Source organism: Sebastes fasciatus, chromosome 11 (assembly GCF_043250625.1).
Source record: "Sebastes fasciatus isolate fSebFas1 chromosome 11, fSebFas1.pri, whole genome shotgun sequence".
NCBI lineage: Eukaryota > Metazoa > Chordata > Actinopteri > Perciformes > Sebastidae > Sebastes > Sebastes fasciatus.
In genome coordinates, this window is record NC_133805.1 from 28,896,320 (window position 1) to 28,916,282 (window position 19,963).

The 19,963-nt window shown below is 40.1% G+C and overlaps 2 protein-coding genes, 2 long non-coding RNA genes and 1 pseudogene across 7 annotated transcripts in view; 3 read left to right on the forward strand and 2 right to left on the reverse strand.

Moving 5' to 3' along the window:
* Window positions 1-19,963, reverse strand: part of LOC141777658 (uncharacterized) — a 118,266-nt gene that overhangs the window by 74,850 nt on the left and 23,453 nt on the right. Inside the window, exons 4-5 of one of the 4 annotated variants that reach the window (XM_074652123.1) lie at window positions 12,728-12,893; window positions 12,308-12,621 (exon numbers count right to left, since the gene is read on the reverse strand). The exons of 2 other annotated variants lie outside the window; for them this stretch is intronic. In XM_074652123.1, the coding sequence (XP_074508224.1) occupies window positions 12,763-12,893 (131 nt within the window). In that variant the 3' untranslated portion in view covers window positions 12,308-12,621; window positions 12,728-12,762. Of the gene's footprint in view, window positions 1-12,307; window positions 12,894-19,963 lie in introns of those variants that run through there. One more of the 4 variants, XM_074652122.1, reaches the window with a different exon arrangement.
* LOC141777655 (SLAM family member 9-like) overlaps window positions 1-19,963 on the forward strand; it is a 102,536-nt gene that overhangs the window by 45,962 nt on the left and 36,611 nt on the right. The gene's annotated exons all lie outside the window — the stretch shown is intronic.
* LOC141777662 (uncharacterized) lies at window positions 1,216-7,187 on the forward strand. Its single transcript, XR_012595933.1, has 6 exons — window positions 1,216-1,608; window positions 1,804-1,895; window positions 2,313-3,547; window positions 3,926-5,541; window positions 6,686-6,991; window positions 7,054-7,187. It is a non-coding gene; the product is annotated as an uncharacterized LOC141777662 (long non-coding RNA).
* LOC141777663 (uncharacterized) lies at window positions 8,340-11,250 on the forward strand. The gene is made up of 3 exons (XR_012595934.1): window positions 8,340-8,758; window positions 9,425-9,468; window positions 10,773-11,250. It is a non-coding gene; the product is annotated as an uncharacterized LOC141777663 (long non-coding RNA).
* On the reverse strand, window positions 14,857-16,155 carry LOC141776611 (general transcription factor II-I repeat domain-containing protein 2-like; annotated as a pseudogene).

Genomic DNA, 19,963 nt, shown 5'->3' on the forward strand with positions numbered 1-19,963 from the left:
CAGAAATCTCCAACTTATCCCACTCTCTAAGGAGACATAAGATCTGTGAACTGAGTTGTTTGAGTTCTGGACCTGATGGTCGTTTTTCTGCCAGTTTGAACTGAATCACTGGTCCGACAGTGGGGTCATTCCTTTGGTCATGTTTGATTTGTCCTGCTGTTAGTGGAATGAGGGGCGTGTCTGTAGCTATTGCTGCACATTGTACTGAGACACCCATGGACCATGATGCACTGGATTCATCCTGACTTTCCACTGCCTGTGTAGCTGCTCCAATCACATCATGTGATATTTCCTCTGAACACTCTTTCATGAATATTTCCATATCTAAAGGCATTCTGGACAGACTGTCTGCGTCAATGTTTTCCTTACCTGGACGGTATTTGATTGTGAAGTGGAAATCTGCCAGTTCTGCTACCCATCGACACCCTGTTGCATTCAGTTTGGCAGTGGACAGTACATAGGTAAGTGGGTTGTTGTCACTGTAGACGGTGAAGAATGGTGCATAGTACAGGTAATCACAGAATTTTTCTGTGACCGCCCACTTGAGGGCTAGGAACTCCAACTTGCCTGAGTGTAGATGGTAATTTTTCTCCGCTGTAGTTAAAGTTCGGGAGCCATAAGCAATCACACGAAGCTTTTCATTCTGCCTTTGGTACAATACAGCACCTAGTCCCTGGTTGGAAGCATCAGTATGGATAATAAATGGCTGGGAAAACTCTGGGAAGCCTAGAACAGGAGGCTGAGTGAGACAGTCTATCAACTGTTCCAAGATTGACTGGTGCATGTCAGTCCACTCAATGGGTGTGTTGGATGGAACTCCTCTGCTGTTTCGTTTTGTTTGCCACTTCCTCTTTTTGTTGTTCAGGGTTTCGGTTCCTACAGGTGCTTTAAACAGGTCATACAAAGGGCTGGCAATACGTGAAAAATCTTTGATATACTGCCGGTAATAACTTAATAGTCCCAAGATTGCTCTTATCTCACCAACAGTACCTGGATGTTTGTTTTTCAGGGCCCTGACAGCAGCAGTATCGGCAGGGTCCACATGGTTCCCCTCAGCAGACACAATTCGTCCAAGGTACCGTACTTCCGCTTTAAACAGGTCACACTTTCTGGGCTTTAGTTTTATCCCATGCCCTCTCAGTCGTTGCAGCACCCTTCTGACGTCACTGACATGATCCTCAAATGTTCTGCTAAACACAAGAACATCATCAAGATATGGCACACATGTTTCATCCCTTAAGCCCTCCAAGCACTCTTCCATGCAGCGCTGGAATGCTGCAGGTGCATTCATAAGCCCAAACGGAATTGGGACCCACTCATACAGGCCCCAGGGGGTCACAAAAGCTGTTAGATGCTTACTGTCCTCGGTCATGAACCCCTGGTGGTATGCCTTGCCCTGGTCCAGCAGTGAGAAGAGGGTGTTCCCTCCCAGGTTGTCCATAATGTCCTGTACTCTGGGGATGGGGTGGCGATCTGGGTGAGTTTTCCTGTTAAGCTCCCTGTAGTCGATACATAAGCGGAGAGTGCCATCCTTTTTTCTCACACAGACGACTGGAGAGGAGTAGGAAGAGGTAGACTTTTCAACCCACCCTTGTGCTATCAAGTCCAGTAAGTAGTCTTTCATCTCTTTGTATAAGGGTTTTGGAACAGAGAGATATTTTCTTGACACTGGCTCAGCATCTTTTAGTGAAATGTTCATTTGCAGGTTTTTCACACAGCCAGAGCTGTCTCATCAGAGCTGGAGAATGACTCTGACTCTTCTCTTAACATCTGACTGACTATTTGTCTCTGGTGTTCATCAAGGTGAGCCAAATCAACAGGAGGATACCACTGTTCGTGGACAGGGGCACTTTCACTGGAGCTCTGGGCTTTGACATGGTGAATGGACGCAGTAGGTAGGTGGTCTGTTTTAAATATATTTGCAGGATATACTGTGCTGACTGATTGTACAGTCCCAATAATAGTCCTTCCTGACAGTGTAATGTCATGACTCGTAGGGTTTTGCACACTGACAATGATTTTTGGGGCCATGCCTGCCTTCACTGACACAAGAGTATCAAAAAACTCTAATCCTTCAGGCCACTGTGGGTTCTCATGAGGCTCGAAAATCAGAGTCTTATCCTCTTTGAAAGCTGGGGCCTGTACTCGACACTCACACTCTCATTTGCTGTTCTTACATTATGGTCACAAATCTGTCCTACACTCACAGCATTAATAAAGGTCTTTGCTTTGTTTTTCTTAAGATGAGGAAAAGCCATTTTTACTGCCTTCTCAAGCTTCTCTTTGACTCCATGTTTTGTCTGGTTTTGCAGACTGTCCAGCACAAGACGCTCAAGGACATTAAAGCCAATAATAGGACATTGTTGTTGGCTGCCTTTTAGCACTAGCATGGGTATTAGCAACTCATCATCATTAGCAGCAAGTTTAAAGGACACTTCGAGCCAACCACTGTATGGCATGTCTGTCCCGTTGGCTGCTTCAATTTGTAACGGGTCAAGAGGGTCAACAAGTTCAGCTACATCCCTTAGCGGCACATCAGGTAAGTGTCTCCCTTTAAATACCTCATATATAGCACAAACTTGTGAACCTGTATCCCAAAGTGCCTGAGTTTTCAGTTTGTGCAGGAAACACCTGATGAGGCACTTCTTCCCTACTAACTCCCTTACAGTAGGTATTTTCTCTGGAGCACTATTTTCCTTGCCCTTGGGTTTCTCAGATGACCGTGTTGCCTGTTTCTTAATACTTAAACATGTATATGGCTTACAATGTCTTTTGTGTGCAGGCCAGTGGATTTCTTGACAGTCTTTTGAGCAGTACAGTGTGGTTTTACCAATTGAGCAACATTTTAGCTCCTCACTGTCTTTTTCTTCTTCGCAACTTGCACAACGTTGGGACTTATCCATGTTGCCGGTTGCTCCATGTCCCGTGGAAGCAACCTCCCTTAGTTTAAAGGGCTCCTCCTGGTGGGTTCCACTACCCTCTGTGCCTTGCAACCTGCCCTGAAATGTTCACTGCTTCCACATCTAAAGCAATGCTGACAGTATTCTTCGCCTGCTTGAATACAAGCATAACACCTAGGACGGGGGCGTGGTGCTTGGTAATTTCGCTGTGAAGCAAACCTTTGTTGGAACTGAGCTGTTTCCCTCATCTGCGCAGGGCTGAATGCTGGTCGGTACTCCTGCGCTGCTGCTGGTGGCTGCTGGTGGTACACTGGCATGGCATTTGACTCAGCTTTATAAGGTGAGGGTTGTGGGGGTGAAAACACTGGATAAGGGGCAGACATATTAGCTGGTTCTCTGCTTGGTGGGGGATACTGTGGGGGCACAGGTGTGGACCTTTGGATGGTTTCCCTGATTTGGGAGACTTCAGCTCTCAGATCTTTCAACAGCACCATGTCAGAGCGAATTTCTTTGATTTCGGACAGCAGATCAGGAGGAAGTGACGTGGCTGTGTTTTGCTGGGTGGTGCTTGTCTTTTCCACTGGAACTTCACTGGACTGGACTGTATTCACATTTGTTGCTCGTGATGGGGCAGCATGTTTCTTTTTGTCCTGTCTCTCCTTTTACTTGGTGCATGCAATGTTCAGTTTCTCCAGCAGCAGCTCATCTGAGGTGTTTGTCTGCAGGAGGTAAGGCTGCAGGTCACTTTTGATATTGTCATTCTGTAGGCCAGTCAGGACAGTATGCATGAATAGACTCTGGACTAGTGCTGGGTCATATTTTAAGTTTGACTCATCTTCCTGAGAAGCAAACAGAATTTTCTGTCTCATGTCCATTGCCCTTATCAGGAAATTTTGAGGTGTCTCTTTACTGCTCTGGACCTCAGAGGTGAGTTGTTTATATAACTCAGTGGCACTTCTCTCCTGGTAATGAAACCTGAGAATTCTGCGTAGGGCGGGCAGCGTAAGTTTTTCCTTCCCCTCAAGGTAACTCCGTAACTGCAGGCCTGGTGTGATGGCGCGGACTACAGCATCAATGATCTCTGACTCTGGGTAGCCCTTATTTAGCCCATTTTCAATTTGTCTGGAAGAAAAAGAAAAAAACATAAATACAAAGATATAAAACAAAACTAAACAAGCAGTGGAGACGATGGAAACCCCAGTTGTCTTGTTTTGGTGCTCATCCGCTTACTAAATGTCAAATTGCAGTATGAGTGTTTTTTTTTCCAATGACAAGGTTGGACGAGTACAGGGGGCGGTAAGGATAATGTGATAAGGGGGGCTGGCAGAGTAAACTTTCTATACTTCCTCTAAATGTGATTAATACACATGTGTAAGTTATACACATTTATAAAACTCCTATGACTGACATGACATTTGCTTTTATTTCTGTAAAAACTCCAATGAGTAATGCTAAGCCAGTTCTCATAGAGCTCACAAAAAAACCCCCACAGCAACACTCTCATGATATTTTTACATTTCCTGTTATAAAACGACAGAATTATTTGCGGTAAAGACACAGATGACAGTTATGTGTATTGTACATGGCAATGCGCTGTAAAATAGGTATAGGTAAAGCACTTTCTTAAACTAATGTAGCACTACAACTGGAATGTAGACACTTCAGATTGAATATATTGTGTTAAAGGTGCTCTATACTGTCTATTGATGATGTGGGTATTCATTTTTTTATGTATCGCTGTTATTGACAGAACGTTAGCACTTTATGTTAGTACATGATGTACACTTGCACCTTAGCAGGATTAGCTGCCTTACCTTAGGAAGATATGATTTTTGATACTAATAAAATTGTGGGTTACAAATGTTACTGTAGGATACTCGAGGAAGCTCTCCTTTCTGTGTAAAGTAGGAGCCTTCTGTACGTCCATGTGATTTTCGAGTTACTAACATTGTCAAACTAACAACGAACATTTTATGGAAGCCCCTTTTATTTTTCAGCCTAGCAACAAGGACATGAGGCGGACCACCAGAGATGAGTGCTGAGAATGTGAAAGTAATCTTGTAAGTCACTGATAATGATTCTGCTCTGATGGAAATGTGAAGCAAGGATGAGTATGATGATATGAATGTGTTGGAAATTGTATGTATTTGTAACATTTTCTTGAATTAACATCAAGCTCTGGAATGTTAATCAGGTGGAGAGATCCAATGAGACCCATCTCTCTAAAAAAGTGGTTTAATAAAGCTGATTATGAGTTATTAAAGGCCATATTTTGTTTCATGTTTTGTACAGACGGTTACAGTAGACAGAGGAGCTGACGTAGGTTTTGTGAGATATTAGCCTGATAGTCAAATATGAGAGCTATGGATGTAAAACTAGTCACAAGACACCATTTGGACACATAAGCCTACTGTTCATCACACTCCTCACTTTCATTTTGAGGAAATGGGACTATTTGTAACTTTCGTGACAACAAAAACTCAAAACTCACAGTGGATAGTCCAGAGACATTGCCTGATAAATTGTTATTGAGCCAGTTCTCAAATAGCCTATCCACTTCCTCATATAGCACATTGCAGAATGAGGCTGTGGGTCGTGATTGTCTTTGCCGTCTCTCTGCTGCTTTCCTGTGAATCACAAGGTATGAACTTTATTTTGTTTATGTTTCCCGTTGTTGATTGACATTGTTTGTTTTCAAAGTCAAAGTTGTCGTACCGTAGCACTATTTCACCAATAACAAACGTTATGTTTTATTGGAACTAACTTTTGAATGATGATAATATTGAGAAATATACACAATTCTCAGTGATGTGCTCATTGTCTATTATTTCAATAATGATGCTTAAAATCTAAAACTAAAACTCTTTTTGAGATATACAGTTATGTCAGTTACCTCATCTCTTACCCATGCGTGACAAAACAATAGGGGTGTCTGCTTCCTTCTGGTTAATCTGGATAAGAAAAGAAAACACAGCTGTACATTTTACTAAAATTTGCATTCTTCGTTCTTGTACAATGCCCTAACTCTATATACTGAAACAGTAGGCAGGACATTTCCTCAAAAAAGTATCATTGCCATCAGCCAATCAACGATATTTTTATTATCCATATTTGGATGAAGATATTGATCCAGACACAGATTGAAAACATTCAAAAGACTTTTGTGTTATTTAAGTGACACATTTAGAGGATATCCTTGGCGAAGGTACGGACTCTTTGAGTCCTTTCTAGTTCCCATTTTGAAATTTTCTTTGATTTCTTTGAATAAAACATATTTGAACTTTTACAGTAGATAATTATAATACACATATTATACATTATAGCAAAATGTTGAAAAGGTGTACACTGTCTCTCCAAGACACATAAACTTGACTCCTTCCGTAATGACCTCAGTAAGCAGTCGGTGGAAATATCCGCTCACGGTCTGTCTCCTCCAAGCTGGGGAACAAAGTGAAAGAAAGTCCTCTGTCTTTTTAGAAGAGACTGCCTGGAAATACTCTGTAATGTTAAGAAGAAAAATAAAGTAACATCTTACTGTCAATGGGCTTAGATTCACCTGTTAAACTCATCTATCCTGAGGCAAGCTGTGTCACGAGACAAAGCCGATGTAAGGCATTTTTAAGAACATTTTCCAACCACTGATAAACCATGATAAGATGAAGGTACTTGAACTGATGATCCAATGTGTAAGAAATATAGTAGGGATGGAATAACATTCAGTTTTGACCAGATAACCATATATTGTGTGTGATTTTTATTATATTATGTGTCTACTGTTTTTACAGGGCCCAGTGCTGTGACTCCTGTGTTTGTGCAGAAGGGAGGAGATGTGCTTCTGAATGTTGATGCTGATGTTCCTGAGGATTTTGTTTTGGTTGAGTGGAACTTCAATAAAACGATCGTTTTAGTAAGATTTCCATCTGGTAGAGAACCATTAATCAATCCTGGTTATGCTGGAAGGATTGAGTTTCCTGAGAAAAAATACTCTGTGAAATTGAAGTATCTAAAAGAGGCAGACAGTGGAGTTTATACTGCAAAAGTGGTATCAACTGGAGATCAAACACTAGCTCAATACAACGTCACAGTTCAAGGTAGGTTTGTTAATATTTCAGACAAAAATGTTCTGCTGTCATGTTTCTAAAATTCTCATCAGAAACTTTCCCTCCTCAGATCCAGTGTCTCCAGTTGAACTGACAGTGATCTCAGTGGACTCCAGAAGCTCAGAGTGTAACCTCACTGTGATCTGCAGAACACAGGACTCTCACATTAACAGCACTTTGAGATGTGACAACCAAACCTGCAGTCAGGAGGGAGGAGAGAAATCAGAGGTCACAACCTCTGGTGCTTCTCTCCAAGTCTACCTGTCGAATGGCTCAATCATCTGTAACCATAGCAACCAGGTCAGCAGGACCGAGGACATTAAAATAATTAAACATGTTTGCCTCCAACCTGATGGTAAGACTGAAAGACAGAACAACTTCCTGAAAATAATGCACAGTTTGGAATTAGATTAAGACTTAGATGCATTTATTTTTTAAAGAAAACGTTCATATGTCCAAGTAAATAAATTAAGATAAGATAAATAAATTGGGTTTGTTACAAATATGGTTAAAATCCATGTTTCCATTTTTCATTGTGTCTTCAGGGGTGCGTACGCTGTAGGATTTTAGTACTTCTCAAGGAGGAGTTGCTCTGAAGGCAGAAATTACCTCATTAATTGAGTTCAACCATTTTGGGTTTGGCATTTTAAAAGCCATTTAACCCTCTGAGACCTTTTTTTGTCTTTTTTTACGGTGGTACAGGGGGTCTTTAGGGGGTCTTTAGGGGAGATAGCAGGTCAGCACATAGAAGTGGTGTACATCATCTGAAAGTAGCGAACCTGAACATTAATTTGAGATGCTGCTCAGCACTGTGTGTCAAGTTGTTCTAGTCATTAATCAGAAATGAACATTAATTTATTAATTATTAATTATTGATCCAAGTATATGATTTCCATCCCCATGCTCCATTATGTCTCATAAGTTGTTGTAAAAAATGTTGGGTTGATACCATTTGTTACACAGATTTGGCCCTAAATTCAACAATTTTTTACCACTCGAGAATTGATAAAAAATGACCTATAATCCCTCCAAAATACCAGATTAAGACACCAAGACCTTGAGGAACACCATAGAAAAAGCAGGGGCTTTTCAAAAAATCACAGCTATTTTTTTCTTCGTCTCAGGATGACCTCTTTTACTATAAACTTGCTGTGAACATCGTTTTCTTGTACAGGAAATAAAACCGCTTGTGTGTGTGGAGGAGGGATATAAAATTGAGTTCAAATCAGTTAAAATAGATTTCTTTTCTATTTTTTTAATTTTTTTATTTAATGTATATTTCAGTGAATTGTTAGTATTTGGTAGGTTATAAAGCTAAACTAGAAAATGACTTTGTAAAACTAAGATGGTATTTAAATTGGCTCATTCAGGGACTTCTGAAAAGTTGGTAGATTTAAATTGTGACAGTTTTTAAAAATATATTTTTAAAAACTGACCTTTTTTTGTTTTTTGACAGTTTTAAATAAAGAAATTAAATGATTTCTTACCACAGAGCAGGTTACCAAGACATTTGAATAATTAAAACTGCAGTCTGTTAAAAGCACAGGCTGGGAAGATGTGATGCTACAGTGGCACATTTTCAATTATGTTGCATGACTTAAACCAAGCATACTTTTCTAATCTGGCTTTTGTTTTTCTTTACAGATTCTAAACAAGGTGACAGCAATGTTGTTGCTGTTTGCGTCCTAATTCCCCTTCTCTTAATTGCTTGTGTGTTAGGCCTGTGTGCTTATCTTTATCGTCGAAAGAAAGGAAACTGTAAGTCCAAGTATGAATTATAACATGTAAAATTACATGTAAAATCTGCAAAATCGTATCTGTTTACTGTACACAGGAATTCAGTGTTCTAAAGTCCATCCTCTGCCATACTCATAAATCCCCCTGTTTATTCGGTAATGCAATTACATTAATCATATAATGAATACTATCTTATACCCTTCACACAGTAGTATGGATGGAAATCCACAACTGATCATTATTTACCATAATCAAGTTGTGGCAGATGTCTATGTAACTTAAAGCCCCTATATGTAGATTTCTTTTATGTGATATATTACCAGAATTGATTTTTCATTGTAGAAAAAGGAACCAACCTCAAAATTGGTGTAGCCTTTACGCTTTAGCCCATTCATCCCCAGGTCAGGTCTCAGAGGTATCTGCATGCATTGCTGTCTGCCAAAGCACATTTTTTGATACAACCTCCAGGAGTCACCAACATCACAACATATCAAATCCTAAACATAGAGGCTTTAAAAAGTGCTGCTGTTTGAAGATGGAGTCACTTAGACACAACATAAATCTGGACTCAATGTAGCTGCAGCTCAAGTAATGTAAATGTAATGCGGTTAAAAGGTAAAGCTCTAAAATGAAAAATAAATTAAAGCAAATCAACATGTATTTTTTTTTTTTACAACTGACCTGCAGATAACACAGAGAGCATCGAAAATACAGAATATGAAATACTGCAGGTAAGCGTCAAATTTTATTTTTAACATCACTCCCAAAATTTGCCAGACACACTGAGGAACAGAATTACAGATTTAGAGCAATTTAACAATTGAAACCGGATTTGAGGAAAATTAAGTTTATTATGTTTTCTCAATCAAAAACTGGAGCCTCACATGCTTCTATTGGTTATCCCTATGCACACCAATCACTATACATTTTCCTGACAAAATGGTCTATTTGCTGTTTATGACCTGTGACTCCTCGCTACACTAACTTCTACATCAATCTGCTGTTCCAAGTCCTACCGCTCGCTCCTACCTGCTACATGTGCACATCGCTGGTTGTGTTGCTTGCTTGTGCTCAAATGTAATGCTCTGGACCCGATGAACCCGATGCACCACGATCCATCTATCCAAACCTGCTACCCAGGTTTCTCTACGCTGCGTATGTGTTGTTTGCTTGTGTTTTATTATAGTTATTCCATCATTGTGATGCGCCACTTTGCAAAACAGCAAATGCATGTTCAAAAAGGTGTTGTGTTCTCAAAACTCTTCATGCAAATATCGAATCCCATACTGGTGTCTAAAAAGACAACACTGCAACAATGTCATGCACATTAGGCCACATGTTTTTAAGCACATACTCTATCTACACGATCACAGCTGCGTTTCAGACAGCTTCTCCCTTTGCTTACGTTTTTCAACACACATCAGTTGCTAGACGTGACTTCCTACTGAGCCAAAGGTTTTGCACTTCTGCATTTTCTTGCACAGTGAATATTGTGAGCAGAAGACTCTCAGGCGAAATCTGCACTCGGTGTCTGCGTTTGTGTTAAATGTTTTGCAAACCTCAATTTCAGCCTTGGAACAAATCAAGAGATGAGAAAAACTCGAATTTTCTGTCTTTTTCTAAATGCAACGTACTTTCTGTGTTGTCAAAGTGGCGTAGATGCTTTCTTTACGTGCTTGTGTTTAAGCTGCAGTCTGTTGAGCTCTCTCGTCCAAGAGATTCATTTGAACTCAACTAAGGATCCTTTTACACACCTTACTCTGCTCTTGATGAAAAACACCTAAAACTACGTTTTATAGCAATTTCATGCATTTTAGATACAATTCATTGTAATGTTATGAAAAACAGGCTTAACACTTTTGTAGTCCATGATACAGATGTTTGTAGTATTTGAAGGATATATATGAGCTGCTGTTAATCATAGTGAGATTACTTCCCATGTAAATACAGAAAAATAGCACAATTAATAATAAAGTGTAAAGTAAAAATGGCAAACAACCTTTGCTAAAAACATTGCATGTGATATATTTTCCAGGTTGGAACTACAGCCCAACCTCTGGATGAGAGTCCAACAGATGATGCTTCAGATCTTTCTCCAACCTCCACCTACTGCTTGGTAGGACCTCACTCTGGACCCCCGGAGCCCAATAAGACTAGAGACACGACTGTGCCAGAGTTAAACAATTAAAGCTAAAGTTGGTCATTTTGAACAAATATGATGAAAAAGTTATTTTTTATAAAACTGTCACTATATCCTGTAAATAGTGCATGAGACAAATAATCTGTCCTCCTGTAATTTATTTCTTTTTTAAAAGAGATTTTTACATATAGTTTGTTTACAAAGATATCAAAGGAATTCTCAACTGAAGATCCAATTTAGAGAGCTGAAAATTTTGCTAAGCAAGGATTGTAGCTTTTCTGAGCATATGGACAACAACAGTATACATATGTACTGTATATTGTGCTGAAACAAGCTTGAAAATGCCATTAAACGTTTTATTTTTCTATATTCATATTTTGTCATGCATTCAGTCTGTGTTTCCTAGAATAATAGCACTGATCAATTCACTGCTGAAAAACTCACAATACCAGAGTTCAAAGTCAGTGACACATGATCTTTTGGCTTTCACTAATTCACACAATCATGAACATATAAGATGAATATCTGGCTTTAATAAGTGTCCAATAATGGTGCATGTACCAGAAACTGCTTTCACCCATATACTGTATATACAAGTGGACGTATAGTCAGCCATTGGTTTGTGGACTGCCGTTTTGAAGCCTCGAGTTCGACATTTTGGCCGTTGCCATCTTGGTATTTGGCTGTCACCATCTTGTTTTTTTGCAACCAGAAGTGAAACGAGAGGGTGGAGCTTAGTACAACCAAACTCTGAACAAGACATTTTCAGGCGACCTGAAAGGTTATAATTAACTTTCGTGAATTAAAAACACACTGTGAAAGGGTTAAAGTTCTAAGACAGAAACACAGACAACTCCCAGACAGGACAACACCGTGGTAGTGACCTGTCAATCACAAGGTAGCCACGCCCTAAAGCATCCCCTGCTTTATGGTCTATTTGACTCTAAATGGGACCATAATTTACTAAATGAACATCATGCTGTATTGAAGAAGACTTGAAACTAGTGATTGAGACCATAAACTCATGTTTACAATGTTTACTGAGGTAATAAATCAAGTGAGAAGTAGGGTCATTTTCTCATAGACTTCTATACAATCAGACTTCTTTTTGCAAACAGAGGAGTCGCCCCCTGCTGGCTGTTAGAAAGAATACAAGTTTAAGGTACTTCCACAATGGCTTCACTTCTCAGATCTGGATTTGCCCACTGCTTTCAGCCAAAGATTAACACATTTAAACAAATATTGAAACATATTGCAGCCTACATATAAAAATTTATAATAATGTAAATAGGACCACATTTAGTGTTACATATAGTGTATTAATCAAAGATATTTTTTGTATTTTGTTGGTCTTGATCATACAGATTTTATTTTTTGTTGTTTTCAAGATAACATCGTCCAAAAAAATCTTTAACGTGGTTATTTCTGTACAAGCATTTTAATTACAAAGTGAGAACAGTGTTTATTGGGTACAATCAATAGATAATCAAGAATAATCTGCATTTGTATTAAAGGTGTCCTGTGCAGTTTTCTTGTTTCCTTACTTGTCAAAATGCATTGTTAGTATCTTTGTAGCCTTATTAACGTGTTGAATCAGTTTCCTTCCTCATGAAACATTTGCAAAGCTGATTTTTACAATTACTTTAAATCCTAAATGGTTTACATCCATGTTTGCTGGTTTGTCTTCTACCTCTTTGCCTTTGTTGGTGCATTACTCCATTTCTTGGTGTGTTACTGCCACCAACTGTGGATCAGTGGAATAGCATAAGATCAGTGGCAGGAATGTGTACCATGAGGGCTCGAGCAATACAAAGAAAACAGGGTACCTTTAACTAAAGAGTGTGACGTACATAAATGTAAGATTGGCTGGTAGAGAACTATTTATTTATTTGTGCTTCCTGAGCTTCTCCATGAGGTGAACAGTGATGACAGCAGACACCATGATGATCAGACCGACAGAGAACACGACTATCTTCAGCAGGCACACAGAGATACCAGCAGGAGGACACTCTGGATCTGCAACACAACAAAACAGGTGATTTCATTACACAAAACACATCCAGACTGTGACGCGACAGCACAACAGGAACAAATCAGTTCAGATAACATTCTGTGTACTTTGTAGTTTACTCAGGTACTGTAATTCCTACATTTCAAAGTACATGCATTGCAAAGTGCAGTTGAGTTTTACAGACTTCGTTGTGCATTGTAAAACAGCATTATAGTTTCATGTTGATTCATTGTTTTATTATTTCACTCTTCAATTTAACAGTTTTTTTGTGCTAATTTAAACAATCATGTTCAGGGGCCGTCCTACAGTATGTGTTCTGTACTTAATAATATAGTAATGGTGACAAATAGTAGATTATATGCTAAAATACAGTAAAACATATAAATGAGTTATTGAATTAATATTGTCATTAAAACTGCAGAGGAAATGGAACAAATATGATATTTTTATAAAACGGCCACTATATCCTGACAGTAGAGCATGAGACAGGTAATCTAAACGTGCACTACAAGATGATTCTGAAAACATTTTAGGCGAGAAATAGGCATTAAGGTAACATAATATTGATTCATATTTGATCAGCGTGGCCTAGTTTGACCGTTTGGTCTGAGTTTGTGAGTGATTGACAACCGGCTCTCATAGACGGTTGCTGGACAGCAGACCTCAGATCAGTTCTGACGCGGGGGAGACCGTAGCTTTGGTCTCCAGCGCCGGAGTCTCTGCTGTACTCTGCTCCTCTGCCTGCCTGCCTTCACTGATAAAAAATAAAAAAAGTCTTAGTATAGTAACTATACTAAGACTTTTTTTTATTTTTCAACATACTATACTATGATTTTTTAATTTTTTCGACATACTATACTATGATTTTCTTTCGACATACTATAGTATGACAGGGCCTCAAGATCAGGTAGGAAACCACCTTATGGCCCTTATCAATGTCAGCTCATGTTGTGCTTTCGTGGTACACATCCTTGAACAAATCTTCAATTAAATGAAGTCAAAGCAGTAGATACACAGTAAGCCTGCAGTAGCGGGGGCCATGGGGAGTTGCCAGCATTGCCCAGTTGGTAATCTTCCATTGATCCTAATACTGCAGGTTATGTTCAGAGTTTTGTGCTTGTTAGTCATGAAATTAAATTCTCAGTTTTCTCACCTTCTTTGAATTATTAACACAAGTGGATGAAGATATGTAGTGCATGAAAATAGCGATGAGAAATTTGCATGCATGTGTATGAGTGTTTTTTTTTCCAATGACAAGGTTGGACGAGTACAGGGGGCGGTAAGGATAGTGTGATAAGGGGCGCTGGCAGAGTAGAACTTTCAATACTTCCTCTAAATGTGTTTAATACACATGTGTAAGTTCTACACATTTATAAAACTCCTATGACTGACATGACATTTGCTTTTATTTCTGTAAAAACTCCAATGAGTGATGCTAACCCAGTTCTCATAGAGCTCACAAAAAAAAACCCACAGCAACACTTTCATGATATTTTTACATTTCCTGTTGTAAAACGACAGAATTACTCACGTTAAAGAAACAGATGACAGTTATGTGTATTGTACATGGCAATGCGCTGTAACACATTATAGGTAAAGCACTTTCTTAAACTAATGTAGCACTACAACTGGAATGTAGACACTTCAGATTGAATATATTGTGTTAAAGGTGCTCTATACTGTCTATTGATGATGTGGGCATTAATTTTTTTTTCAGTTATGTATCGCTGTTATTGACAGAACGTTAGCACTTTATGTTAGTACATGATGTACATTTGCACCTTAGCAGGATTAGCTGCCTTACCTTAGGAAGATATGATTTTTGATTCTACTAAAAGCACTTAAACATTGAATATCACTGAATTTGAAGCAGTTATAGACTTTAAAGGACCAGTGTGTAACAATTAGGGGGATCTATTGGCAGAAATGGAATATGATATTAATAAGTATGTTTTCTTTAGTGTATAATCACCTGCAGAATTCTCCGTGCAGGTCGTCCAGTGATTTGCTGTATTTCTTCACATGTCGAGGGGCCTCTTTCAGTGTCGCTAGTGTGGGGAAATGAGCAAATGATTTGTTTGAATTTGTCTTGAGAATAAAGTCAACTTGGCTTTGAAGGCTCTCACATTTGTGTACATTTCATGCACAAATTGATCTTTCCCTTGTAGCTTCATGTTCAGCTCATTCATGTGTGTCAATATGTCCACAGCAAAAGCAAAATCACAAAGCCAATCTGCGTCGCTCAGCTGGGGAAAATCGTCAGCTTTCCTGATTAACTCCAAAAATGAGCTAATCTCCCCTTTGAGCTCCCACACTCGTCGACATACTTTCCCCAAACTTAACCAGCGGACATGAGAGCGATAAAGCAAGTCCTGGTGATCAGCATCAGTTTCCTCAAGGAACTTAATAAATTGACGATGCTGAAGTCCCCTCGCTCTTATACAGTTAAAGAGTTTTATGACTGGCTTCACTGCATGATCAAGCTGCAATACAGACTTAAACAGGGCTTCCTGATGGATTATGCAGTGTAGGAAAACTACATCCAGCTCAGGGTTTTCCTCTTTCACCTTATCCTGGATTCTTTTCAGCAACCCGACATTTTTTCCTGTTAAGTTTGGCGATCCATCTGTGGTGACATTGGCAAGTTTACACCAAGGTAGCTTCAGCCTCTCGATGACACCAGACACCCCGTCATACAAGTCCTCTCCTCGTGTTGTCCCCTTTAGAGATTCCATGGTCAAAAATTCCTCCGTTATCTCAAAAATGTCATTAATCCCTCTGATAAAAATCAAGAGCTGAGCGGTGTCTTTTTCGTCGTTACTTTCGTCCAGTGCTAACGAATATAACTTAAATGACTCAGCTTTTTTGTTTAACTCGCTGGCTAAGTCTTCGTCAATTAGTTCTACACGGCGAGTCACTGTCCTGCGTGATAAACTCATTTTTTCAAATTAGTTTTTGCTCTCTGGACACAAGAGACCTGCTGTCTCTACCATGCATTCTTTCAAAAACTCCCCTTTGGAGAAAGGCTTGCTGGCCTTTGCTAATTTGAATGCTAGCAAATAACTTGCCTTGGTGCTTGACTCTTGAATAGCAGTTTGTTGGAGAAAAATATTTTGCTGAGTCTTTAAATTGGCTGCCAACCTCTGAGCAGTAGCCGCCCGTTCTTGCGTTGACTGTTGGCTAGCGTAGTTAGCATGCTTGGCCGAAAAGTGGCGGCTGATATTGTATTCTTTGAAAATCACAACGGTTTCTTGGCAAATAAGACATACAGCTACTTTGATCGCACTTCGGTGAAAAAATATTTAGTAGTCCACTCATTAAACACTCGGCACTCACTGTCGACTTGTCTTTTCTTTGGTCCACTCATTGTTACAGAAGGGCTCAATACAGTGGCAAAGGTGAATTAGAGAGAATAGACCAGACTCCAGCAAAGGTCAATTGTGTCTGGAGTGCGCCATCTAGTGGGATCATGGGAATGGGACATGCGCAGTAGTGTCCGCTCGTCACATGACTTGGTCACGGGGTCACAGTTGTCACGCTGCGTCATGCCGCCGTCACGGCAAGGCCTATAGAAAGGAGGCTAGGTCACGCGTCATATCTTCGGGGGTACAGCACATGAGCAGTAAAATCTCGCCGGCACTTGCCAAAGTTGAGCCAATCAAAACGCACGACCACAGCTTCAGTTACACTGCGCATGTGTCATACCCCAAACCTCAAGACCCGTGACCCAGCCTCCTTTCCATAGGCCTTGCGTCACGGCTTGCTCACATGGACGTAGCGTACACAAGTTTACTGCGCGTTCATGAGCTTACTCGCTCGTAGCTAGCTGGTAGCAGTCTGGTACTACTGCTGTAGTAGCCTAGCCTGCTAACCGCAGCAGCTAGTGTTTGTTTAGGAGACAGCGGCACTGCAAAAGGATATGAGAATCTCAGTTCGTACTTAACTGCATTACATACAATAATAATAATAATAATAATAGCCTAGCTACGTTAAATTCCGTTTGTGTTGTGCTACTCTACTACCTACTAGTTACTACCCAGTTGTTTGGGAACGGAGATGTTAATTAACGTACGTTACATTAACGGAATGCATGAATACATTCACGGCACAGGCTTTACAGCATACTGTCCATGGGTGTATTATAAGACGATAAAAGTGATGAATTACTGCCAATATCTCCATTATTACAGCTAGCAGGAAGCTGGCAGGCAGAACCCGATATGTCACATGAGCGCGCAGGGTGGCACAGTCTCGTGGGTCTGAAGCGCGTTCATTATGCCGAGGAAAATAACTCTGGATTCAGCTGTTAGTTCATTTTACAACTTTAAAAACTTAATTTTTTAAATAAGGGCTATTAGAGTGTTCGTACTGGGGAGTGGGATCAACTGAAATGCCGGGTATTGCAGGAAAAAGGCAAAATGAATGCGGTCTTTACTGTAATTTGGACAATTTTGTACCAATATTCGACGGGCCGGATTAAAAAGCCCACCGGGCTGTATACGGCCCGCGGGCCGTAGTTTGCCCATACATGGCTTAGAGTGAGCCGTTTATGTCTACATAGGGAGCGGGTCCTTTCCACGGAGTCCGCCATGTTGCACCGCCATATTTCTACAGTAGCTCAGAACGGACAAAGCAAAACCTTTACCTTCTTGGGCCAGAGTCAATAACATTACTCGCTGCTGGCGCCGTCGCCGCCGCTCTCTCTCTCTCTCGCATCACCACTCACTTCCCACGTACACACATACTATACATACTGTCTCGGCTCCAAATATCCTACACTACTCTTACAACAACTGGCTCTAGATTGGGCCATTCTGGTTATCGTGTCGGCCACCGTAGTTCTTCTACACACTTGCCACACGGGAGAGGCTTCAGTTGGTTGCAATCTGCAACCTCATTGCTAGATACTGCCAAATCCTACACACTGCCCCTTTAATACAGATGCTTCTTTTCTTCAAAGCTAATTGGAATTGCAGTTTCTCTGTCTCAGTGGCTTTAAGCAAACTGAGTGCTACAAATGAGATAATGTTTCATTACAAACAGCTGCTACATGGATGCAAAAGGCCATCAGGTCATTGTGGGTTACAAATGTTACTGTAGGATACTCAAGGAAGCTCTTCTTTCTGTGTAAAGTAGGAGCCTTCTGTACGTCCATGTGATTTTTGAGTTACTAACATTGTCAAACTAACAATGAACATTTTATCGAAGCCCCTTTTATTTTTCCGCCTAGGCAACAAGGACATGAGGCGGACCACCAGAGGTGAGTGCTGAGAATGTGAAAGTAATCTTGTAAGTCACTGATAATGATTCTGTTCTGATGGAAATGTGAAGCAAGGATGAGTTTGATGGATATGAATGTGTTGGAAATTGTATGTATTTGTAACATTTTCCTGAATTAACATCAAGCTCATGAATGTTAATCAGGCGGAGAGATCCAATGAGACACATCTCTCTAAAAAAGGGGTTTAATAAAGCTGATTATGAGTTATTAAAGGCCATATTTTGTTTCATGTTTTGTACAGACGGTTGCAGTAGACAGAGGAGCTGACGTAAGTTGTGTGAGATATACACACGTATGCAAAATTGTTGGTACCCTTCCGTTAAAGAAAGAAAAACCCACAATGGTCACTGAAATAACTTGAAACTGACAAAAGTAATAATAAATAAAAATTCACTGAAAATTAACTAATGAAAATCAGCTATTGTTTTTGAATTGTGGTTCAACAGAATCATTTTAAAAAACAAACTAATGAAACTGGCCTGGACAAAAATGATGGTACCCTTAACTTAATATTTAGTTGTACAACCTTTCGAGGCAATCACTTCAATCGAGTGATTTCTGTAACTCTCAATGAGACTTCTGCACCTTTCGACAGGTATGTTGGCCCACTCCTCGTGAGCAAACTGCTCCAGCTGTCTCAGGTTTGAAGGGTGCCTTCTCCCAATGCATGTTTCAGCTCCTTCCACAGATGTTCAATAGGATTTAGATCAGGGCTCATAGAAGGCCACTTCAGAATAGTCCAATATTTTGTTCTTAGCCATTCTTGGGTGTTTTTAGCTGTGTTTCGGGTCATTATCCTGTTGGAGGACCCATGACCTGCAACTGAGACCAAGCTTTCTGACACTGGGCAGCACATTTCGCTCCAGAATGCCTTGATAGTCTTGAGATTTCATTGCACCCTGCACAGATTCAAGACACCCCGTGCCAGATGCAGCAAAGCAGCCCCATAACATAACCGAGCCTCCTCCATGTTTCACATTAGGTACAGTGTTCTTTTCTTTGTATGCTTCATTTTTGAGTCTGTGAACATAGAGCTGATGTAACTTGCCAAAAAGCTCCAGTTTTGTCTCATCTGTCCAAAGGACATTCTCCCAGAAGCTTTGTGGCTTGTCAATATACATTTTGGAAAATTCCAGTCTCGCTTTTTTATGATTTGCGTCCTCCTCGGTTGTCTTCCATTAAGTCTACTTTGGCTCAAACAGCAAACGGATGGTGCAATCTGACACTGATGTACCTTGACCTTGGAGTTCACCTCTAATCTCTTTGGAAGTTGTTCTGGGCTCTTTGGTTACCATTCGTATTATCCGTCTCTTCAATTTGTCATCAATTTTCCCCTTGCGGCCACGTCCAGGGAGGTTGGCTACAGTCCCATGGACCTTAAACTTCTGAATAATATGAGCAGCTGTAGTCACAGGAACATCAAGCTGCTTGGAGATGGTCTTATAGCCTTTACCTTTAACATGAAGGTCTATAATGTTCTTTCTGATCTCCTGAGACAACTCTCTCCTTAGCTTTCTGTGGTCCATGTTCAGTGTGGTACACACCATGATACCAAACAGCACAGTGACTTCTTTTGACCCTTTAAATAGGCAGACTGACTGATTACAAGTTTGAAGATACCTGTGATGCTAATTACAGGACACACCTTAGTTTAATATGTCCCTATGGTCACATTATTTTACATCTTTTCTAGGGCTACCATCATTTTTGTCCAGGCCAGTTTCATTAGTTTGTTTTTTAAAATGATTCTGTTGAACCACAATTCAAAAACAATAGCTGATTGTCATTAGTTAA